Genomic DNA, 24,774 nt, shown 5'->3' with positions numbered 1-24,774 from the left:
AGATCTATACACGGATCAGAATACAAAAGGGCCGGGAGGAAAATATCACCAAGGCAGAGCAGTTTAAAAAAATAAACTAAAATAAATGCAGACGTAGTAGGGTCCGGGTCACCACGGACCGGGCTGGGAAGAGCTCCGATTTCCTTTAATGGGAAATGTTGCCTACATGGGATGTTACAAAAAGTTCTAAGGTGAGACCTGACAGCTCTCAGGGTGTAACTTCGGGCTCTGCTGGGTGCCTGCAAGTCTCCGGCTGGCTCTTGCCTTGCGGGCAGCCTCTGCCTAAACCCTCCCCCAGACCCATTTCTTCTCCCTCTGAGCAGTTTTTCATTTTAAATCCCGCGCCTGAGAGCGAAGCGGCCACTACCCGTGCGGCGGCTTTGGCAAGACGGCGAGGTCAGACGGACAGAGATCGCTACTCCCAGCACAGTTTGGGTGTTCTGCGGCAGGACAGGTCGGGGTGAGGCTGCGGGGACATCACGATGAGCCCGCGGGTCCCGTGCCCGACTCCGGCTGTCCCGGGACGGGCGCGCTCCTCCCGCTCCGGCCCCGCGGTTTCCACGCACTCTGTGCGGTCTGGAGCAGCACCGCTCCGGGTGAGGCTGCCGGGCCCTGGCTATAAGCCATCGCGATAAGCCATCACGATAAACCATCACGATAAGCCCGCTGTTCCCCTGCCCGGGCTTCGGCAGCCACGAGGCGGGCGTCGGGCGCGCTCCTTCCAGCCCAGTCCCGCAGCTTTAGCACAGTTTATACGTTCTGGGGCAGCACCGTTTGGTGTGGGGCTGCCGGGCTGTGACGATAAACCCATCACGACAAACTCGCAGTTCCCCTGCCCGTGGTCCGGCTGTCCCAGGGTGGGCGGCGGGACCCCGGTCCCGCTGCTTTGGCATAGTTTGTGCGGTTTGAGGCAGCACCTCTGGACGCGGGGCTATGCCCACAACCCACCTCCATGAACCCGATCGCGACATCCCCATCGCGACAGGCCCGCGCTTCCCCTGCCCGGCCGCGCTCCGGAGCCGCGCGGGGGGCGGAGCGCGGCCGCGCCGCTCAACCAATCGCGGCGCGAGATGCAAATGAGATCTCCTTATATGGAGCGGGGCCCCGCCCCCCGCGCGCCGCCCGCTCCCACCGTGTAACCCATTCATGCCGCCGCGCGGGAAGGGCCGGCGCTGCCCGCGCGCGGGGTGGGACCGGCCGCTCTTTAGCTCCATTTCTTCCTTTCTTTCGCAATTTACCCCACGTCTGGGGTTGTTTTTTTTTTTTTCCCTCCTTCCTTCCTTCTTCCTGGATTAGGCAGCAATCAATCCTCCTCGCCGTTGTCTGTTTGAGGAACAGGTGATCCTCGTTAGCGGCGATCGGTTTCTGGATGCGGCTCGCTCGCCTGCGTGTGAAAGATGATGATACCAGGCAAGACTGAATCAGCGTAACTTTTACTTGGCAAGAGGAAAAACTTTCTTCCCCTTTTGAAGGCGTTAAAAACACGTAGCGTTAAAAAGCAGAAGAAGTTGGTTTTAAAGCTGAACTTCACTTTCCTGGGATTTGTGTGTGTCAGATTCAAAGGCTGCGCCGTTTTGGTTTTCTTTTTTTTTCCTTCTCCCTCATCTTCCAGAAGGAAACTGTTGCTAGTTGGAATAGACTTTTTAAATGTTTGGGATTCAAGACACTTTAGGAAGAGGACCAATTCTGAAAGATAAATCTCTAGGTTCTGAGATGGATTCCGTCAGGTCCTGGGTCAGAAACGTTGGGGTTGTGGATGCAAACGTAGCAGCACAAAGGTAACCGTGACTATTTCTCTCCCGGTTTCCCCCTGCTTGTTATTTTTCTTTTTAAGAAAACCGTTTCTTTACTCCCTGTTGTTTGCATTTGATATTAAATTTAATTATTTCCTCTCTGTCCCTCTCCTGGTCTCCTCCAGTCAGCAAAAAGCGGTGGGAGCTAGAGTTAGGCAGCAGCGCTCTAAAACCGGAAAGCATCAGGAGTCCTAAAACCCAGTGCAGGGCTCAGATGACAGCGAGATGGGATCATCCTTTCATTTTCTGCCCCAGGAACATGTGTGGGGCGCTGGCTTGGTTGTTCCCAGCGATCCAGGGTACTCCTCCCTGCTTGCTGGGCCAGACAGCCGAACAGAAGGGGACCAAGTTAGAATGAACTTAAATGTAGATGTCAAACCCCAGCCCCCCGGCCAATCTTGTTTTGCTTAATTCACGGTGGGCATTGCCAAAATCTTTACCCGTGGGTTCAGGGCAGGCAGAGCAGGGTCCGAGGGAGCAGGGGAGGGCACAAGCACCGCGGAGCACCGCGGGCATGCCGCACCTGCCCGAGCGTCCGAGAGGTCTCTGCTGAGCTGAAATGCCACTGAACAGCCCGAAATTGGGGCTTGGCTGTTTGTTTTCCACTTGTTTGGGCGGGTTATCTCCCTTTACGCCCCCCCTTTTATTTTCTCTTCCCAGCCAAGTCGGCACAGGACACTATCCCAGTCTCTTCCCAGTAGGGGTAAGACGATGAAAATTCTTTTAGGTATTTTTTTTTCTCCTTGCCTTCTGGATAGCTTAAAAAAAAACCTAAAAAAAAAACTAAAAAAAAAAAGTGGTAGCGTCGGGGAAGGCTAAATTGGGAACCCCGGGAACAAACTGGGTTTTATTTAGTATTAGAGACAAGGTGAAGGGCATGAAACAGCAGAGGGGACTTCAGATGAAACAGGGACATTTTAGAAATAGTACATCCATGCCCCCACCCCCGGCCTGATCTGGCAGCAAGGTTTTCCAAGCGCCATGGGAGGAGTTATCAGAGTTTTATGAATGTCGATAGAGCGTTTTATAAATACGGTTGAGGGGGAAGAGGTTTATCCTCAAGGAAACCGAAAGTAAAAGGAAACGGCTCCTGCCAAGACTCCACGGGAGCGGCGGAGGTGCAGCCGCGTTGTGCTGCCCGCTGGCATCGCCGGGTTTTTCTCCCAGATATCCCTGACAAACCAATAAATCCCAATTTTTACTCGCAGAATGAGAGGAAGCCCCAAGCTAGGTGCGGATGTGGTGAGATCACACCGTACCTCTTCGGCAAGGAAAACACAGGGAAACATCTGTAGTTCTCCGAAAGAGTGAAATACTTCTGCCGGTGCTGTGGAGCTATTCTGGGGACTGAAACCCAAAGCTGTCCAACTTCTAACTAGTCTGGCGCATAAACTGAATCTGTCTATTAAGTAATTTGGAGGTGCTCATGTGCACCTATTTTCTCCGCAGTAGGTAGAAATTTGCCTTAGAGAGAGGGAACAACAACTAATTTCACAAAGAAAGAAAGCTGCAGTCAGGGATATTTGGGTAAACAGAAGCATTTGAATCTTTCCAAGCCAGGAAACGCGTGGGAAACATCACAACGTTTTCTGCAGTCGGGGACAAGATTTTCGCAAGGGCTGGTTAACCCGAATCTGAATTCTTTCAGTTTAAATCAGAGTTTCAATTTGCAGGAATCGTTTCAAGTAATTCAGTGACTAAAGACAAACTCCGCTGCCGAGGGAAGTGGCTGCTCTGCTCGAAAGTCATCTCTGCCCGAAACAGAGGTGTCCCCCCGTTGACAGCCTGCCCGTAGGAAAGATTTTTAGGGTCGCTTGTTTTCTCCTACAGGAAAAGGGAGCGGGACCGGGATGTGCAGAGAGCACTTCCAGACCCTCTGACACGTTCCAGCCACTTCCCACCCTGCTGCATTCCAGCAAGGAGCGTGACAGGCAGGGAAATAAGTGGAGGAAGGAAAATACACGCTGCCTTTAGCACCAGCCCCTCTCTGTAAATTACCGTTGTCCTCGGGGCGTGCAGGGAGCGGGGCCACGCCGAAATTGGGGTTCCAGTGCCAGCCCCGAGCCCGCATCGCCCCGTCCCGCCCGGCTGCAGCCCGGCGGTGACAAGGGACAGTCCCAAAGTGCTGTGCCTTTTCTGTTGTTGTTTTGCCGTTACTGCTGCACAACCTGGTAATGTCTTTGTCTCTCCCCCTCACCCCATCCCGTGTGTTTCCTCCACAGCGGAGTAGCTTTGTCCAGAGCCCACTTTGAAAAGCAGCCACCCTCCAACTTGAGGAAATCCAATTTCTTTCACTTTGTTCTGGCTCTCTACGACAGACAGGGGCAGCCTGTGGAAATAGAGAGGACAGCTTTTGTGGACTTTGTAGAAAATGATAAAGTAAGGCTCGTTACCTTTCTTCTTCCTCTTTTCCTCTCCAATTTTTAATCTTCTCCCCCCACTGAGCTGCCGACTTCTAATACCTGTTGTCCCTAATAAAATACAACCAGGGTTTGGTCGAGGTTCAGGTGCTGGGGTAGATCTGTAGCCCTGTGAGTACTACTGTAGTAAAAAAGGGTTAGAAGCCTCTGCTCTGTATCAGGAATTTCATTCACCCACTAAAAATAAAATAAATAAAATACATGGGGGATAAATGCGCTTATTTTTTTTGTACCTACCACATCTGCTGGATTTTATCAGTACGCGAACAGAAGTGGAATCTGACCTGTAATATGTCAGATTATCTGTTGAGCATGGTTACGTGTACTTCCTAAAGCTCCAAAGTCAATGGGAGGACTTGAAAAGCATTTGCTTTTGGATTTTAATTCCATGTCTTGACCACTTTGCATTTTTCAATTACTTTCTTAGCCATGAACAAGATTTTTTAAATTGTGAATCATTAATAACTATCTTACAGGAAATTACATTTTTAAAAAAGTGTAAGAAATATCCCTGTAACACAACCTTCAGGAAACAAATATCAATATTGACTCAAAATAACACTATTGCAAAGCAATGGTCACAGTAAAATCAAAAGCCACTGCGTTTACCCCCCCGTCAATCTGCTTTATATTAACTGATTTGAAATGCACAAATTCTTCTCAATGTATTGCCTTGAAAAAGTTGAGAGCATAATGGCAAATAAGAGAGGGAAAGAAGTTCTTGAACTCCTACAGGAAAAGATGTCAGCAGTATTTTGTAGTTTGTCCTGGGTCACCCAGAAGGTTAATATATCCCAATCAGTGGATTCACCTCTTAGAATTTTAATGAACTTTGTTGTCACTTCCATCATGATTATGAGCTCTTGCATTTTAAATGTGCCAAGTGTAAGTTCTGGAAGGATTTTTTTTTTTTTCCCCCTCTTTTTTAAAATTCCCTTTCAGGAGCAAGGCAATGAGAAGACGAACAACGGCACACACTACAAACTCCAGCTGCTCTACAGCAACGGTGAGTGCCCTTTCCAGGCACCTTCTGGGGGCTGTGCAGCGAGGCAGGGTCTGGCTGGAGGTGCTGTGATTTCCAAAATACACTGAAATTCCCTTTCATGGGGCCCCTTCAGTGCAGGGATGGGCCCTGGAGTTTACCTGGGCTTGGGCAACACCCGGGATGCTGAGGGTGTCTAATAAGGCACTAAATGGGTTTGTTCTGATGCTTTCAGGGCAAGATGCCTGTAGAACATTATTTCTCCCTGTTCTTCCTTGCTCTAGGTGTCAGGACTGAACAGGATCTCTATGTGAGGCTCATCGATTCCGTCACCAAGCAGGTGAGCAGGGCTGATCTGGGCCATGCTGTCCTGTCCCACCTCATCCTTCCTGTTTGCTCAACATTTCCCTGCGTGTTTTTCCTTCTCTGGTTCACTTTGGCCTCTCGCTCGGCTGTATTGCAGACCTGCTTTGGAGGGCAATTGAAAATTGTGCTCTGAAGTCTCTTTTTTTCCCTCTGTGGACTGTAGGCTTTTACCCACTTTGTAGCAATATTTATGTAAAGCTGTTTTCCCTGCACATAAAGGGGAAGGTGTTTATTTGCAGGCGATGGTGAGCAGTGGTAAAAACCCTTCCCCTCACATCTGAATATTCTAAGGAATAAATAACCCCTGATGCCCTTGGCTTACCTCTTCTCTTAATTTTTGTAGCCTATAACTTACGAAGGCCAGAACAAGAATCCTGAGATGTGCAGAGTGTTGCTCACCCACGAAGTCATGTGCAGGTAAGATGACTTTATTAACACATCATTTGTGAGCTTTGCTTCCCTAGATGCTGGAAGAGCCTTTCCGAGGAAGTTCTAGGTAGGAGGAGTTTGATTTTGTTGTTTGTTTATTTTGTTGTTGACTCAGAGAGGGTCTTTGTGTAGGAAGACTTTCTTTTTTCATGTGGGTAATGCTTGCTTGGGTTCAAAACAGATATTTTGAGGGGGGGTGTTCCTATTTTTTTGCCATTTGTTTTTCCTGCAGGAGATTCAGCAACCACAGCTGCACTATTTTTGTTTAAAGTAGGCCTTTGCATGTGTTGTTTGAATCAAGACTTTTATATGCTTATTGCTCATAGAATTTCTGCTCACCTTATGAGAATTAGCAGTTTAACTTATATATTTTTACCTGGAATCTGCAAGATGCTCTTTATGTAATTTGCTTTGGTGAAATATTTTAATTTTCTTAATTAAAGTGGCCTCATTAATGTTCTTTAATTTTGGGCAGTTCTCCCCCAAAAGAGAAACCCCTCAAACCCTTCCTTTCTACACATGTGAACAATATTTAGGGGCCTTCTACTTTTTAATTAGAACAAAAAGCCCCTCACTATTTTTAGCACTTAAATTTATAAATTAGAGGGTGAAATGACTCGAGGATGTTTCTAATAACTTTTGTATAAGTCTGAACTTACATGTACCTTATGTATGTACGTCGTGCTTCAGTGGTAACTTATTACTTTTCCTGTTCTTGGGTAAATAAACCTTTTTTTCAATGCATATAATAATGCAAACAGTCAATGTTCTTCTATTAAAATGCGCTAAAATGTGCATAGAATGCTCCTTCATAAAACAAGAGGCAAAACCCACTCGTGACCTTTATTAAACACAGTTTGTGATTTATTGTATCAGTGGGAGAGGGTTAAGCTGTTGGACTCAACGTTTCTGCTTTTAATGGTGCAGTTTGCTACTTGGTTGTTGTTTTGTTTTTTATTAAAGTAGCCTTTTAAGTTAATGTAGCAGTGAGGGAAGCTTATTTGGACAGAATTTTTATCAAGGGGAAGTCCTGGTTTCAGTACTTAATTATGTCAACAATTCCATTACTTTTTAATATAATATGAATCAGGTATTCAGTATGAAACAAGTATATTTTTTCTCTGTTGTGCTTAGCTCTCATTAATTTAGTAAATGAGTTTTTGACCAATATTTCCATATTTATGCCCAAACACAATGTATATCACATATGAAGGGTGCATCGGGTGGGCTTTACAAGGACCTGGTGACGTATTGGCAAAGATCAAAGGTGTATAAGTGACTTTCGGGCACGTCTAGAACTTGTTTATATAAATAAATACAAATATATGTGTATGTATATATGCATCCATGTTGTTGAAAGGTTTCACTATAACCAGGTGAAAATTAGAGAAGAAAAATCTGATTTCTTGTGCAGTTGGGTCGTGGTTTGTGATAACGTAACAGCGGTGAGCCCATTTCTCACCTCCACTCTCCCTGCACAGAACGCAGCACTGGTTTGGAAGTTCAAGCATTTCAGCACCTTCTCATCCAAATGGACTTGTTTGATTTAAAATTAATTTGGCTTTCCCCCTGCTTCCTCTCCCTGCCTCTATGGTATCAAATGCTCTGCTCAGCTTTGATATTCCTGAGCTCCAGTGATGCCTGCAAACCTTCTCCGTGCTTGATTTAAGGTAGCGTTGTACAAATCTAAGCCATTATTCTGATTATTCTCAGCTCTGCTGCTTGATAGATTAACCAAGGAAGAATTACAACTCAGGGACATCCTTCCCATGTAAAACACAGATTAGTGGAGGGAATCAAAAGCGCTCTGTAACCTAATGAAGACATTTGATTTTAAATGTCGTGTTTTCCTGAAGTATCTCCAAGCAGGATGCTGTGTATTCTGAAGAGGCATTACACACATCACTTTGAATAATGCCAGGGGAATGGCTCCAACTCTAGTTAAACTTGACATTTTATTTTATTTCTTTTAAGTACAATAATCAAATCTTCCTCATTGTGTGCTGCTTAAGTGGCAGCATCAATTTTTAAAGCCCCTAGTTTAGTTTGCATTAGGAACAGTATATAAAATTTTAATGCACTGTGCCCACTCTGCTGTCGAAATTGATGCCTACTGCTTTTGAAAAGGAAAACAAGAAGGGTCTGTCTGTCTTTCTGCTCCTCTTCCAATCCTCCCTAGTTGAAGGAAGGGCTTTTTGGGGGGGATTTTTCAGTACATAACCACACATGGAGATATTTTTTGCTGTGTGGAGACGAGCGCCTCCGAAAGTGCCCGTCTCTCCGTCAGACAGTGACAGATGCCTGCTTAGCAGGAAAGTTGTCTAAATATTGATACGGCTGCACCAATCTGTCATAGCCATTGAAAGTTCAGCTCTCGATAATTAGTGCTTTCAGCGCTTCCAGTGTGAGGCTCGATTTATTCATTTCCAATCTGAATTTTTTTTTTCCATTTGGCTTCTTATGGCCTGATAGGAGCAGTTCCTATTGGGTGGGTTTGTGTGGAATAACACTATCCTGACGGATGGAAATCAAGGTAAAACACCCTCATCTCCTGGAATAACTTTTTTTCCCCCCCAATCCTCTTCCTTTTCTTCCAATTATCGACTGAGAGGAAACTCGTTGTTATGCTGCTGCCAGCAACCCCCTACGCCCTCAATGCTCAGAGGGTTAAAAGGTATTATAATTCGAACAGAAGTAGTCTCAGGGTCTACAGCTGGCTAATAACAGAGTTGTATTGAGTGCAGCGAGCCCCACAGCTGTGACTTTCGCCACAAGGCTCAGACTAGACGGGAGCTCTAATCAGCTGGGCCAGGCGGCCACTGGGGCCCGTGTCTTTATCGGCCAGATGGTGTGAATTTAGACACTTTTGTTATGCAATTGCAGGGAGGAGTTGGGCAGAAGAAAACAAAACAAAGGCCACCATGCTGTGAGCTTATTTGAGTTTGAAATTAGAGACAGATTTTTTTTTTTTCTTTAATTTTTTTATTTTGGTGTCGGGGTGAGGGGAGGGAAGTTGAGGGATGAATTTTAAAACCATTTTAGTCAAGTGTGAGGAGGGGAAAGGATGAAAGTTTGGCTTTGGCGTGAGGCTTCTGGGGTGCTCAGTTTGGAGGACTGGGGTTGTCTCTGGGAGCTTTCTGGGTTTGGTTTTAGGTTTTTCTGGACTGTTCTTAACATAAACCATCATTTTCCCCAAGTAGATCTAATTAGAGGGGAAAGTATAACAACAAAAGATGTAGAAAATAATTTAAAGCCTTGATATTCTTGTCTTAGGCAAATGAGCATCTCTAAAGGTGTATTTCCAGCCCAGTGTTGTAGCAGAAATGTAAATATTGGTGAAGTCATGCCAATAGTTTGCTTAATGAGGATATTGAAGGCCTGATCCTGGACCACCAGAGTTTGGGGGCTTTGGCTTGGACTGAAATTGGAACCAGTCAATTCTGCTGCAGGCAGCACTTGTGAAACCAACCCAGTGGAAATGCTCCTGCTTGGATATGGGGTGAAATACTTGGAAATGGGGATTTAAAGATTTAAGAGGTATTTTTCCTTAAATGTTGGGCTGAAACATCCTCAGTCCCACTCTGATTTATGTGCAAACAAGTCCTTCACTGGAAGCAGCTCTTCTCCCTCATCAAGATTTTTTTTAATAGACTTGGGCTCAGAAAGTACCATGGTCAAAGGGGGAAAAGTTTGTCACTACCAAAGATCTGCTCCCCAAGAATGATAGGATTGTAGATACCAGTAAAATATTTGGAGAACTTCAGCTGCAAGCCACAGTTTTAGAGGCAAAATATTAGAATATTACAAATATAATTAAGTTCAGAACTGCAAAAATTGTGGAAATAGAAAGAAAACAAGATGCACTTGTTTCTGAACCCAGCCACGTTGTGCTCAATCTCACAGAATTCATCCTAAAACACTCTGCCAACAAGTGGAACCATCCCTGGAATCACTACAGAAATATTTTTAAAGCTGGGTTCCTTTGTTTGCTTTATTATAGTGGCCTGGAAAGCAGCAAAGATTTTATTCCCAGTGTTATTTTCCGTGTGTTGCTATATTGGACATGACGAAGTACGTCCCAAATTTATGTTCCTTTGAGAGGATTTTCTGCTTTTTTGGGGGGTTTATTATAATTTTCTCCTTTAGAAAGCATCTCCCATCTTGGCTCCTGGTATAAAAACCCTCCATTCTTTCTAAACACTGATTAGGCAGTGAAATCCATAAAAGATGCACTTAAAATAAAGTTGGGAGAAGGAGGGAGGGTAATGTTCTGCACTGGTGTGAATTACCAGAGCTGCACTGAAGTCGATGGAGCCATGACAATTTACAGCAGCTACAGGGGCTGCCCCAGGGATTTTTAAATATTTAGTGTATCCTTTTATTTTAAAAGGAGTAGCATCGATGAATAAGTGCAGGTTTGAGGCAAGGGGAATGTAGGAATGTTGAAACAGTTGGAGCTGCTATTTAAATAGATCTGATCCTTCCAGCTCATGTGGCTGGGCAATTCCAGCCCCAGAGCAGGAACTTCCTGGAAACTGGAGGAAATGTTGGGATTTTTCATAGCTGAAAGAGGGATTTTGGTCTAAATGCTCATTTTAGGCATTTTGTAATTTAATATTAGGCATATCAAGAAAAAAATCCCCACTTCAGTATTTTATACTGCCTTCAGTGAATTCAGGTATTTTATTTATTTCTTCTTTTAATAATTAATTAATTAATTCTGCTTAGCATTGCTCCCCAGTTGGAAAACTCTGAGATTCAGAATGCTTGAGAATTTTGCAAATGTATTCAACACCCCTGTACAAAAATCCACCAAAATTTCTCCATCCCATGTGTGTAAATTTGAAGAGAAACCTCTGCAGAATGTGGAAAACATCTTCTGGAAAGGCATTTGTGTGATCAGAACCTGATCTGGTGACTTTTGATGGATGTGGGACTTCTGATAGAGATTTTTAAAAGTTTTGGGTGCCTCCATCCTCCCCATCCCGTGTTGGCTTTGATTGGAAGAAAAAACCTGAGCAAGAAAACAGCTTGAATCTTCTCTCTTGCTCCAGATTATTGAAAGTGAGGATTTCAGAGCTAGGACTGCTTTTAAAGTCTATTAATCTTCTGGTACTCAGCTGCTGTGTGTGCAAGGCACATTGCCCACGTCAGCGATTGTATCAGTGGAAATAAATTAATGAAGTGTCTCTTGATTTTTAAATTTTTATTATTATTTATTATTATTAATATCATCATTGAATATGTATAAATTAATAGTTAATCTTAAGGGTTTATCACTGAAACAATTTCAAAGGATTGCAAAAGCCAACCTGAAAAACATCTCTTCAGATCCTTTGCAGGATCTAAGTGTGTTCTGGCTTTTCATGAAGTGCTGAAGTTTTCTGTCACCATATGAAACTTAGATATTTAATAATAAAAAATACAGTAATATAAACAAACGTATTATTGGAATACACCAAACAATTAGGTTGCTTATAGTCAGTTCTAACACCTTTTGATGGACTTTTAACCCCGCATAACCCATTTGGTCCTGCCTGTAATGACATTATGACATCTGTTAATCACTTATTAGACCTTTATAAATATCACCTCAGTCTCAAGTGTGACCATATTGCTGTTCATTTTTGGCTGGGTAATTCAGAGTGGATTACAGGGAGCCAGGTGCCAAACTCCAGCTGGAACCAGCCAGGATTTGGGCACCCAATTCCCTTAATTTTCCCTTCTGGAAAGCAGGATTTTTACCCTTCCAGGCGTACGTGGAGCACTGAAGCTTTTCTGACAGACTTGGAGCTGGTTCTTTGCTCTCAACTGTCCCAGTGGTTCTTTAAATTTGGTTTTCTTTCCCTCTCCAGTCGGTGCTGTGAGAAGAAAAGTTGTGGCAACAGAAATGAGACTCCGTCTGACCCTGTGATCATTGACAGGTAGGAGATGAATCCTCATTTTCCTGCAAAAGCATCCCAAAATTATTGTTTTTCACTTTGAATCATCTGAGGGTGTTTCTTGCTGGTTATTTCTTGGTGTCTGCCATTTGGGGACCTTGACAAAACTGATGTTTATTTTTTAAATGAAGTTCTGTTTTTATTGTGACCAAATATCCCATGTGTGCATCTGGAACATTCTCTCCTCACCAGGGATGGGATCCAACTGGATTACTGAGACAGATAAAGCTTTGAGCAACCTGGCAGCTTCAGCAACGTTCTTTAACAAAAGAACAATATTTTTGTATAAATGTGGGGAGAAAGGGAGGGGTAAAAAGGCAAAAATGCGACATTAAATCTGACAGTTTGGGGATTGTGAGCAATTTTATGTACAACAGCTTCATGTATTACTCAGTTCCAGCTCCAGGTTTAGGTTCTTCTGCCAGTTTTTAGGTCAATAACGAATGGGGAGAGCAGCACTTTGTTAAACCATGAAGTGGCACTATAAAAATTGTGTGTGTTTGGGGGAGCTTAGAAAACCTCCTTGCGGAAGCCACTGACATGGAAGGGTTTGAAATCTGGAGTTCAGCAAGGCTCAGACAGGGAGAATAAGAACAGGCAGAGCTGCTTCAGAAAGGAGCACACATCTAAGGGCTCCAGAAGGGCAACGGTAAATAAGGCAAAGCCAGGAAGAAAATGTTTTCCCCCAGATTATCCTGTAGTAACTGTTAAAGGGTTCCTTTTCCCTGAAGCAGCTGCCACAGAGAGCTGATGCTGGAGTGGATTGATTTTAGAGTCAGTTTTTATGTCTGTCTGAGTCTGGCCTGTTCTATCTCCTTTCTAAGAAGCTTTACTTGTCACAGTATTACTCGTGGACTTGTTTTGGCACCCAGAGCAGTAAAGCTGGTTTGAATAATGGTCTGCAGTAATCGCCTTCATTTTTTTTTCTAGCACAGAGTTAATCTAAATTTTGGAACTCTGATGGATGTGATGGGTTCTCCCTCTCCCTTTACCCCATGGTTTTCCCTTTTAATTCTGTGCTCACAAGCTGTGGTTGGGGCCAGAGCTGAAAGTTGCAGTGAAATGGGCTCTTTGGGGAGCAGAAGTCCTGGATGTGCCATCTTGACCTTTCCTATGCAATTTCGAGCTTATTTTTGGCTGTGTCAGTGATTGGTATGAATCTGCATTTGGGAACTTTCCAGCCTGAAGTCTGAATTTTCTGGGAAGCAGCTCAGGATAGAAGGCCCTGGATTTGCCCCTGGATTGAAACTTTGACAGGGGCAGTTTCTACCACAGCTGAATTTGTAATCCTGAGCCAGCTGCCTATCCTCGTGCAAAGTGAAAATTCTGATGCTTCCTGGGGGGCTTTGGGATCTGCTGATGTAAAATGAAATGGAAACTATGAGAAAGAAAAACCTTGTTCTTTCTAACAACTGTGTTTAACTGTGCACCACAAGTCACCTGTTGTGCTCAGTGAGTCCCAAGCTTTCCTAATTTGCTCTAAGACCTCTCCTAACTTCACCTAGACCTCTCCTAATTTGTTCTAAGCCCAGAACTTTTTTCCTGCCTGCCCTAACAGCAATAGGCATTCTCTTGGCATGGAAACATCCTGCAGGCTCAGGCTGGCAGTTCCTTTTTGTGTGCTGGTTCTTCCTTTTCTGTGTGAGTGTGTCTCCAGTCCAGGTGAACTCTCGAGCTCAGTGAGGGTAGATGAGGGAAATAAATAAGGGGTTCAGCCTGATAAAGCCACTCCATTCGGTGTTAAAGGCAGTCACTAAATCAGATTTAGGCCCCAGAGAGAAGAATTTTTCCCAGCTCTGCCCTGCTGTCTGGAGGAGGCTTGGCTTAGTCAGCAGTGTGCTGAAGAGAAGCAAAACTCAAAGCTAAACATTATTTTTTTTTCTGCCACTAACCTGTGGTGCAGCATCAAGAGCTGGCAGAGTTATTTCTGCACAGTTATTTCTGTTCCACCTCTTTACCCAGCGAAACAGGGCCTGAGCAGTGAGGGATAATCCTCTGCTACATCTCCATCAACACATGTGAAGCAAATAAAATAACAGAGTTGTGCTGTGCCTGCCTGTGCACAGAGGAATCCTTGGCTTGTCTGCCATCCTCACACACCTCCACAGCACCAAGGTACAACTGCTCAGGAGTTCAGCTGGACACTCCACTCTCCCAAAATACACCCTGTGGGGTCATTTTTTATTGTCTTTCAAACAAGGAAAGCCCTGTGTGCTCTGGACTAGCTAGGGAGCAGTGCTTTGATTTATTTAGGGGGTCTCTCTATGGTTTCTTTAAAGGAAAACACCTCTGCTTAGGAACCTGGCAGCAAGTGGAATTCAATTTCTGAAGTGCACCTTGCAACCATGTGGGTCAATAAATATGGTGATATTTTCAGCTCAGTGATGCCTTCATGGTGGGTTGCTGTTAATTTAAAATGAACTACAGGTTTTCTTTAAATAGAGATTGAAATGAAGGTGTTTTTCCCTGGTGTGAAATGATAGATAAATGTAAAATCTGCCATGTACCAGCGCAGCTGTAACATTCTCTCGTGTCTCTGGAGAAGGGAAGAAAGAAAAACGGAGAGAGAAGAATTGCAAAAACACCTCTGTGTTATGCAGAGTTGTGTCTAAGCAGTGTGGGCACAGTGAAATAGAATTTCCATGGAATAAAATTCCAGAATCTTTGAGGTTAGAAAGGCCCCCAAGGTCATTGAGTTCAACTGTAAGTCCATCATCAGTGCAGTGATTTCCCCTTTATTTGTTTCTCTCCCCACTTTTTTACCTGCTGGGTGCTGGAGGGAGACACGATTCACTGGTGTTCCTCAAATCCTGGGGGCTTGTATGTCTGTTTAAAAAGGAAGAAATAGTTCAGTGGGAAAAAAATGTCAGCCCTGTTGTTGTTGTTGTTGGGCTTTTTCTTCTCCTTGAAAGAATTCCAAAAGTTCTGATGCTGAATAAAACATTTCTGCAGTGACCTTTGCTCTGGGGACTGGATTTAGATCCGAAGGCCCTTGCAGTTATTTTTCCACTCCCTCTTGGAAATGAGAACGTTTTCATATGAAAGGGAACTTCTCCACTGAAACTTAGTGTGTGCCCTCTCCTGATGGCGGAGCTCTGCAGGATACAGCGGAATATTTCATTTCCTGTGATGTTCTGAGCCAGAATTTGAGTGTAACTCTGGTCAGAATTTGATTGCAGAGTGATGCCTCTGATTTAACAGGGATGGCACAGCTCAGATCCTGCAGTGCTGCTATTACAGGTGTCCAAAATCAGGAATTCCACTGGAGCATGGGGCTGGAAGCACCTGGGATTACATTTTTAATCCAGAAGCGCTTGCACTCCAAGGTTTTGGACAATGCAAGCCATAATCAGTTCTCAAAATGTCACAGCAAGCTTTAACTTCGTGTGCACAACCAGAATTAGTCAGAGCTAAATTGGTTCTGGTGCGTTCCCATGGTGGATCCCAGCTCTGGTGGGTTCATCCTGGATTTCTGCTTGCCTTTTGAAGTTGGTATCTGCAGAATTGGTTGGTTTAAGAGGCATCAAAAATGTAAATGTTATTTTCTTCCCCCTCTCTCATGGCTGAAGTGGTGGTCCTTGATGTTCCTGGTAGTTCCTTGAAACTGGAGAGTGAACTTTGTGTTTCCTTTATGGAAATCATGGACAGGAATATGAGGCGGAGGGGCTGGGGGGGCTTTCGGATGGAAGGGTAGAAGCTCATTCCTTTGAAGATGGCACTTCCAACTGAAAACTGTATTTTGTCACGCCTGTGTTAGAATTACTCAGTTTGTTGCCTTTCCCACCCTGCTTATGCAAATAAAAAGAAACTTGGTGTTAGGATTATGAGGTCATGGAAGATGCAAATGAATTCAATTAATCACTTTACTGCAGATTTTCTCTCTCATTTTAGGTGAGTTGTGTCATTTTGGATGTAAATTCATCAAATGGCAACGATCTTCTGTTTTTTTAAGTTTCTTTGTGTTCCTTGAAGATTCAAGCTCTTTAGAGGAGGTTATTTTGTGTGACTGTTACTCTTAATGCTTTACTGAGTTTACTGAAGCTGTGATTTAATTGAAGTCTCTGTGGTACAGGGGAGAATTGGTGTGACTTTTTCGGTTGAAAAATTTGCTTTTTTGTTTTCTTACCTTTTTTTCCCCTCTTTTCTGATAAACAGAAGAAATTTACATGTGATTAAAATGAAACCTCTGAAACAGTCACAAGAAATCTCTGTGTCATTCAAACAAAACATCTTAGTTCAATTAAAAATGCAGCGTCACTGGGGTGGGACAGAATTTTTTGTTCCTACAAGGGAAATTCCTCGGAACAGCACAAAAACCTGGGAGCACAAACCCTGTGCTGTTTGTAGCTGCTGCCTCCATGGTCCTCTGCTCTCTTTGGGCTCATGGAACGAGACCTTTTAGCTGAGGTTCTTTCAGAATCCAAGACATTGGGTCCAATTCCTTCTACTTTTACCCTAAACTCTTCCTGATTGTCCTGCGAATCTGGTGTGTGTTGCTACCACATGTCATTAATTTATTTATTGTGATTGTTGCTGGGGGGGGAATGGAGGGGATTGGAGTGGGTTGTTGGGCTGGAGACCAGTGCCCAGCTGGGTCAGCAGGCAGTGGCACCAGCTGAGCACTGGGCACACTGCTTTGGGGGGTGGAGAAGGGCAGCATCCGTCAGCTGCCACGTGCTGCAAAGGCAAAACTGAGGCTTCTGTAGTTATTACTTAACAAAAAACCACATCACCCCCAAAGCCTGAGCACAGCTGGCAACTTGTCAGCCTCTCTGGGAAGGAGCAGAAGAGCCTGGATTACATCCCTGTGCCGTGGGGGTCCGTCCCTTCACGTGGAATTGGGGTGCAGGGATGGAGGTTTCCGTCCCTGCTGGTCCCCTGCCCTCCCTGCTGCAGGGACAGGGGGCTGAGCTGTGCCTGGGTGCCTGGCACGTCCCACAGGCACTAAAACTCACTTCAGGATTAATAGGGCTGGACTTTACATCTTCTCTGTGTGTGTGTCCCTCCCTCCCCACTTCCCTCTCCCTAAAAAATGCAAAAGAACACGAAGATGAATTTTCATTTTGAAGGATCTAACTTCAAATAAGTGCAGGCTTCTGGCTGTTTCTTTTCCTTTTTCTCTTCCTTTTTCCTTTTTCTTCCTTTTCTCTTAATCTCAGCCATCTGAAAAGGACTTAATCCCTTCCACCTCCCTTTTGGGGTGATCCCAAAACCCACTGGGTAACACAAGGATATTTCCTCATGCTCAGAGGCAGAACAGCAAGACTTGAGAGACCCAGATTAAATTCCCACTGACACTGGGTTGCCCTGTTGCCCTAAGTGATGTGAGTCCATGCCTCAGTTTCCCCCTTAATACAAAGCATTAGCAACTACCTGGCTGTGGAAAGTGGTTTCAGATCCCTGAACAGGAGTTTTTGGGGTTTATTTTTCACATTCCTGCTGCCAGGAGGATTTAATCTGCATGGCAGAGTTTGGTTGTTCCTGTTCTGCCCCATTCTCTGTGGCCCTTGTGAGTCTGCCAAGGCAAAATGAATGTCTGGGATCTGTTGCTGCTGTGGGGTGAAACCAGGAGCTCTTCCCAGCTCCCTGAGTGCCCCAGTCTCCCCTTCCAAGCCCCCAAAACTTACAATGATCTCTCCCCTTGTCCTAGGGAGTCAAAGTCCTTTGTTCACTGCTAAACCCTGCTCTCCTGCAAAGAGCTGCTGTTGTGCCATCTGTCTCTTTATGAATTTTTTAGTAGACTGGATGTTTGTGGGGAGTCAGTAACTTAAAGTGCACTATCCCAGCCATTTGACAAGTGGTTCTCTTAGTGCCTAATTTGTTTGTTTCTTTTTATTTTCCCCTCTCTTTTAGACAAAAAGAAAATTCTTTACTAGTTTGCTGTCCAAAACATCTTGAAATCTTTGATGTGTGCAAGCACTTAAAGCTTGTAAATGGACTAAACTAGAGAGTAGTTTGTGTTGCTTAATCTTTTTCATTTAATGTCGACAGACAACAAGTTTTCCAGCAAGCTGGTGAGTCAGAAGAAGCTTAAATGTCTTTTTGAGTGTGCTGGAAAAATGAAGAATGGACGGGTTGGGTCTGTGGAAGTCCTGGGTTCTGTTCCTTTCTCCCCCTCACAGTCCGTGTATTTCTGTAGCCATTCACAGCATTTGTGTTTAACTATAAACCAAGTATGTGATTTTCTGGCTTTCCCTGATAACACAAAGGCACATTTGCTGAGAACTGATGTGTGGAAATAGTGTGATGATGTGGAAGAGCGTTGCTGTCACAGCGGAGAAGCTTTTGGAGCAATTTATAAAGTTCCTCTTCCCCAGGACTGCTGGTTGCTGCTGCCTGGGCTGGAGGTGCTGCTGCTTCTGGAATGGAGCAAGAAGTGAGATGGGTTTAAATCACTGCTGGCTTCAAGCACAGATTACTGGGGAGTTTAACAGAGCTGGCACCTTATTTCCACCAGTGTTTTGTGCAGGTTTTCTTCTGGCCGTGTGCTGTCACTGTGGGCATCTCTGCCCTCCAAACAGAGAGACGCCTTTTAGGATGTGTTAGAGGCAACACAGGTATGGGGGTGCCAACCAATATTGATCACTTCAGTTCCATTGAATCTATAACTGGGAATAGCTAGCTCATGTCCTGATCTGAGAACTGCGAAGGGAACATGGCTGAGCCTAAGCAAGGGCACATTATATAATTTAAAGAAATAAAATTTGACTATTGCTCCTACTGCCTGGAAGCCTTAAGAAAATAAGTCCAATGAAGACAAAGACCCAAAGGATTTTAGCAGTTCTGCATAAATCAGATAAGCTTCCCTGATGCTTTAGAGCAGCTTGGACACAAGCATGGATGGGTTCCAATCTTGTTAGATTAGTTGAGATAAAGACACTGATGGTGCTCAGGCTAAATCCTGCCTGAGCAATGCAAAGTTGGGAGCAAAGTTTGCACATGGTGTAGGAGAATCCTTGTCCCTTTTTAAACTGAGACTTTTTTCCTGGAAATAGGGAGAATTTGGTCCGGTTTGTGCTCATAAACAGCGAGTGAGGAGGTTAAGGGGCTACTGACCTCAGAAGGACAGAGAGCAGAGTAAGGAGCCATTGGAATCAATGAGGTTGGTAGTAGTGGAAAGGGGAATGGAAAACAAGTTTCCCATGGACTAAAGCACCTCTGGGAATAGAAGCTGAGGATAAATTCACTGTGCAAACAGCACAGAAGAAATTCTGGGCATGTGGAGCAGCAGTGTGTGACACGGGATCTCCACAGCTCCACTCTTTGGGTCTGCGTTTGCCTGCCTCCATCTGCACTCATCAATAAAACTGCCAATATTTCAGAGTATTTGCATCCTAATGAAAGCATCCTCTGTGTATTTATGACCTGAAATACTCTTCCTTCTCACTTTTGCACTCTGCTCGGCCTCTGTCTAGACCCGGTTTTATGGACTTGTCACTTCATCTGCCCTAAGCTTTTCAGTTACTGCCTCTTGCTTTCCTTTTGAACCTTTTGTCTCTCTTCATCCCTTCCCTGTGTGTTCCTTTCACCATCTGTTTCTGGTGGGCTCTCCCATATTTTCTACCCTGTAAACATCCCAGGGTTTCAGCCTCTCTGAACTGATTGCTTCACCTCTGAAAAAGTCCTCCCAATTAATGTGTTCCTGCTTTCAGATGGGGTATGAAACAATTTGTCCTGCTTGGAACATCACCCAAAATCCTTGTGAAGTGAAGACAAGATTGAGACTGCAAGTACATAATGTGCATCTGAAGCTTAAATCAGTTGGAGATGTAAATTTAAAGCTATTAGGAGCTCATAGGAGTTGCCCAGGATGATGTAGGAGACAGTTTGTAGGACACGCTTCACATGAAGGAGTGGAATCCAAGTCTTGTATTCCAGGCTGGGTCATGTAAGCACGTCCTGGAACAACATTTCCCCTCTGCAGCTGTGATTCACATTCTCATCTTCCTCCCTCATTTGGATCTTTAATATGCTGCTGTCATCCAACCCATCCTTCTTTTTCCTCCTTATTATTTTGCCTTTTTCTCTCCATCCCCTCTGCTACTTTTCCTCTCAAATAAATGCTAATTTCTCCATGGGCATCCCACTTACAGCTCCACATTTGGTGACTTTTCCTCCAAGTGGAGTCCATTGAGCTTGTAAATAGTATTGGATCAGTGAGCCCATAATGAGGCTTCTAAGTCCAAACAGTGCAAGTCTGCTGGGATTTTATTGTTCATAAAGCTCCTTCCCTGGGGAGTGATAGAGCCATTAGGTGTGTGCTGTGTTTAATATTTGGTCATGACAGGAAGCAATAATTTTCTATCTTTTACTGTGGCTCTCGAGTTGTTTTTAAGCAGTCAGCTTATTTAGTCTCAGTGGCTGTGAACCCATTAGGCAAACAGCTCTTCCCTCTGTGAGTTTGTGTCTTCCTACAAAGGCTGTTTCAAGAAAATAAAATAAAATCAGGTGGCAACTGCTTGCCCTGTGGTGGTTTTTAATCCCTTGCCCTTCTCAGTGGCTGTCACTGACAGGAGTTGGCATAAGGCTGGTTTCACCAGAAAATGGCATTTCTCACACTGAATGAGATCTTTAAAAATTTACTCCAGCAGAAAACCACCAAAGTTCCTGTTTGCATGGGGTGTTATGGGTTTGGGTATTTATCTTGTGCAAATCCATTATTTGATTTCAGTGGAAGCAGCAGCAAGGTTGTATTCAAGAATTCTGGAAGTGGTTTTTATATCTATATAAACAGAAAAAAAATGAAAATAATAGTTTTGTGTGTAGCCCGCAGGAAGCTGCTCCTCTGACAGCCCTTTCCTTGCATTCCCAGTGCTTCCCTCAAAGAACCAGGCAACTTTCTCTATGGGATGTGCCAGGAGTTCTGCACATTCTGTGTTCTGGTGGTACCACCAGGCTGCTTTTCAGCCTGATTATTGCAGCTTCCCTTGCTCTCTGCTTGGGTCCCTTCCTTTGCTCCAGGGGAAACATTTTCCACTGCCTCATTTCCCCGCTGGGTCCTTGTCTTGGATCTCTGCAGCTCAGTGGGAGAGGTTTGTATCAGAAAGGGAAAGAATAATTGGCTGGCTCTGTATCCCAGAGCTGTTGTGAGGCCACAGAGATACCAGGTGGGTTTGCATTAACCAGGAACACACAGGTTCTTCTTCCAAACCAAACCTGAGAGGAAGATCCTGGGGTGTTTGGGAAGAGGGAGGGCAGTTCCAGAGGTGCTTCAAGCACTTGAAAGCCGGGACACAACAAACACATGAAACCAGCTCATGGCAGAAAGAAATTAAAGCTGAGTGCTGATATCTTACAAATCATATTTAATTAATTTTTAAGAGATGTGCTTAGGTTTTCTTATGATAAAAAGTTATTTATTTTGGTTCATCAAAGCAGTTAACACTTTGTATTGTTTAGCATCAGCATCAAGAAGGGTGTATGTAAATAGTTTAAAAGAAAAGTGAAACAGCAAAGATTGATGTTTGGGCTCCTGCTTCCTCTCACAGTCACAAAGTTTCTGTAAGAAAATTCAGGTCTTGAAGTTGCCTTTTTTTGAAAAGATAAGATTTGAGCTTCTCATGTTCACATGACTTTAAACCACAAAGAGCAGTTTTGGGTGACTGATCAAGCTGAGAGTTCTGCCTCCTTCTACACCCATTTACCTTCAGTTTTTATTGTGGAAATGATCTTGGAATTTATGGCTGCCAGAAAGTTCCCTGGGTCTTCAAACTTGCATGTGCTAGATTGTGATTAGGATTAGGAGAGCTTGAATATAAATTGTAGTTCGGATTAGGAGTGCTTGGATTTGGTTTTTCAAATCCTTGTTCTCTTTGGGAATGTGGGTGCTCAGGGCCTTGAGGAAAATAACCACAGCTTTTCCAGCTGAATCCCTGCCAGTGTAAATCTTTCCCCTTGACAAAGTATCTGCTCAGTCAAAATTCCCCTGCTAAAGAGGGGAGAAAAAGCTGTACAGTGTTGTGTCAGTGTCACTTGTTGACATAGAACCTCAGAAAAAACCCATCCTCTGGGAGGTTTTGGTTAAAGGTGGTTTTTTTCCCCCCTTTCCTCTTTATCTCAAACATTTCCCAGCATTCCTTCAGGGATGTCTGGTTCTCTCATTTTCCAGCTTTCCTTGGTGCCTTTGAAAAATGTCACTGTCAGTTCTTTCTCTTCAGCCAAACAGCGCAGGCAGGACACTGGTCCTGCCCAGTAATTTGCCTAGAATGTGGCTGCCCTTCAGAAGCAGAGGCTGCAACCATTTCTGGGATGGGGAATGTGACTGTGTTCCCCTTTGGGGTTTTTTTTTTACAGGGAAATAGATATTTTTATATATACATACAATACAATGTATTTTAAATAATATACATTATGATATGTGTTATTATTATTATATATTATATTATTAGATATTATATTTTTTACAGGCAAATATAACATCTTTTATACATGAAGACAGGTGAAGTTCAGTCTTCTTCTGCACTCATAAATTGATGGTTCTTTATAATAATAAAAATATCATAATAGAGTTAAGGATTGTACTGGATATGTCAAAAGGGATTTTATTTAGAGTTACTTCTTTCATCTTAATTCTAGCATTCTGTAAACCCTGGATGAGTTTTTACGAGGAATATTCCTGTACTTCAGATCTTTGGTGTGTGAAAGATTTCCCTTTAACATTGCTGCAGCTGCAGAAGGGTGTGAGGTTTGATCTTCCTGCAAGCTTTAATAAGAATAATAATAATAACAAAATAATAATAACAACAATAATAAATAAATTAATAATAATAATAATAATTCTTCCCTGTATCTTTCATGTACTTTACTTTTCTCTCTATAAAAAAAACCCTAGACCTGTTCCAGAGCTGTTTTGGGGCAGTGCCAGTGGTGGCAGAGCAGCACAGGGTGGTTTTTAACACCCCAGTTCCACATCCCAGTATAAGACCCTGCAGCACAGCCGGGCTCATTCCAGGTACCAAACCTCCAGGTTGTACCAAACTCCCAGGGTTTTTCCTCAGCTCATGAACTGAGCCTCTTGGCGACCATCACCTCCTCCCCCTGACAAATATTTCATGTCCGTCGTGCCCCTGAACGGTGAAGTTAAACCAAGACTTGACTGGGTTTGAGTTTCAGCCCCTTCCCCTCTGAGACACAGAGCTGAACTTGGAAAATTCCCTGAGCCAGTTTCTCCCTGCAGCTGCTTCCAGCCCCCACTGAAGCACTGGACAGGAGTCTGCAGCAGGGAGGGAGATTGGCAGCTCCCTGCTGGAGCAGTGCAGGCTCCAGGAGGGAGGGATGGCTGTGGATAATGGATTGGTGTGGCCATCCCAGGGGACTGGGAATGGGATGTGGCACCCACTCCTTTTTCCTGTCGCCTGTGGTATGTCAAATCCCCTGGATAGAAAGGGAAGACAGCTCTCAGTGACATAAATCTTCAGTTTTCAGTCTTAAGGATCCATCACCCTTTGTCCCCAAAGGTCTGTGGGAGAGATTTCATCCGTGCCATGGTCCCTGCCCCTTTGACAGGGGTGGTGGCAGCACATCCTTTACCTGTGTGCAGACCCACCTTGGAGCAGCACGTTGTCCCTTTCTTGCATTTCCTAGAGTGGAAATGTCCCTTTCTGAAGGCTTGGCACTGTTGCAGATGTTTTTTTTATTGAGATTTTTGTGTTTGGGTGGGGAAAAGGGCTCTGCACTCTCATGCCCTGTGTCTCTGTGTCACTGACTCGGGCTGTCACCTTGTGCAGGTTGGTTTTTCCTCTGGAGGAATTGTCAGGAGCGCAAAGGGTCGTATTCCCACCTCTGCTGGAGCCCCATCCAGTGCCTGGTGTCAGAGAAATATTGGAAATCATGTTCTATTGTCTGTATGAACTCTGCTTTGTGCTGTCTCCTGCAAAAAAGGGTCTGACATGTAAAACTTTATATAATGGAGAGTTAGTCTGGAGACAACTGCAGAGCACTGTGTATTTTGGAGTATTTTGGAATACAACGTTCAAAAGGAAAGTGCAGTTTGTTGGTGTCTGACAAGAAAAGTCAAGATCCAGCTTTTATGCTGTGGGTACTCTGCCCTTCAATGACTGCATTAAAAGCCTCAAATTGGGCTCTTGCTTATATTAATTTAAATATATCTTTTAGGCTCCTGATATTTTAGGGCTGTCCAGGACAACTGTCCCATTTTTCTTGTGTTTCAGCTATTCCTTCTCTATCCCTTCTCTCTGGGAAGCTCTGGAATGCAGGGGGTTTGTAGTGTGCCTAAAGACTTGGGGTCCTGCTCTAGGCTGAGTCTGCTGCTCCTAAAATAATGCAATAATTTCAACTTGCCCCAATAGTGGTTGCTGCTATACATGGAAATGTGTTTGTTTATTAAATGGACTCAATGAAATGCTTATTTTCTCCCTATACCACAGTTGTTTGAACCATTGTGTGTAAAGTAATTCATGAAACTGAATAGCCATTTAAATATTTTCAGTAGTTTCTTAATAATTGTCTTCTAGAATTCTTCATAATTTTTTGCATAATTGGCAAAACATTTAAGTAGGTTTTGTTACTTGTTGAAACTTTTGGAAAATAAGAAGTTTTTCTTTATAAAATCTGGTTCTACACCTGGCATGCTCATGCGGCCTTCTAATTGTTTCACTGAGAAAAAGTAATCTCAGATTAAAATTAGGGATAAAATCCTTCATGAAAATTGTTCTACTCTTATGTCCCAAATAATCCCTGCTAACGATGGGGTCTCTTGTTTCCAGACTGCTGGTTCTAATTGATGTCATTTGATCTGATCTCTGTGCTGGGCACTGAGTGGCAACTGAAACATGAGACGGCTTTTGGAGGGTCTGTGTGAAAAAAAATTACTGCCGTGGTGG

At 44.0% G+C, this 24,774-nt stretch overlaps 1 protein-coding gene across 2 annotated transcripts in view; it reads left to right on the top strand.

The window, feature by feature from the left end:
* The first annotated feature begins 1,159 nt into the window (after positions 1-1,159).
* Positions 1,160-24,774, top strand: part of EBF2 (EBF transcription factor 2) — a 119,779-nt gene continuing 96,164 nt past the window's right edge. The window contains exons 1-6 of one of the 2 annotated variants that reach the window (XM_010408276.4): positions 1,160-1,778; positions 4,016-4,172; positions 5,156-5,219; positions 5,480-5,535; positions 5,905-5,978; positions 11,846-11,914. In XM_010408276.4, the coding sequence (XP_010406578.1) occupies positions 1,648-1,778; positions 4,016-4,172; positions 5,156-5,219; positions 5,480-5,535; positions 5,905-5,978; positions 11,846-11,914 (551 nt within the window). In that variant the 5' untranslated portion in view covers positions 1,160-1,647. The remainder of the gene's footprint in view (positions 1,779-4,015; positions 4,173-5,155; positions 5,220-5,479; positions 5,536-5,904; positions 5,979-11,845; positions 11,915-24,774) is intronic. The other variant, XM_019291234.3, reaches the window with a different exon arrangement.

The sequence above is a fragment of the Corvus cornix genome, chromosome 22, assembly GCF_000738735.6.
Source record: "Corvus cornix cornix isolate S_Up_H32 chromosome 22, ASM73873v5, whole genome shotgun sequence".
Lineage (NCBI taxonomy): Eukaryota > Metazoa > Chordata > Aves > Passeriformes > Corvidae > Corvus > Corvus cornix.
Note: the sequence above shows the minus strand (reverse complement) of the source record. Positions and strands in the feature narration are given on the sequence as shown.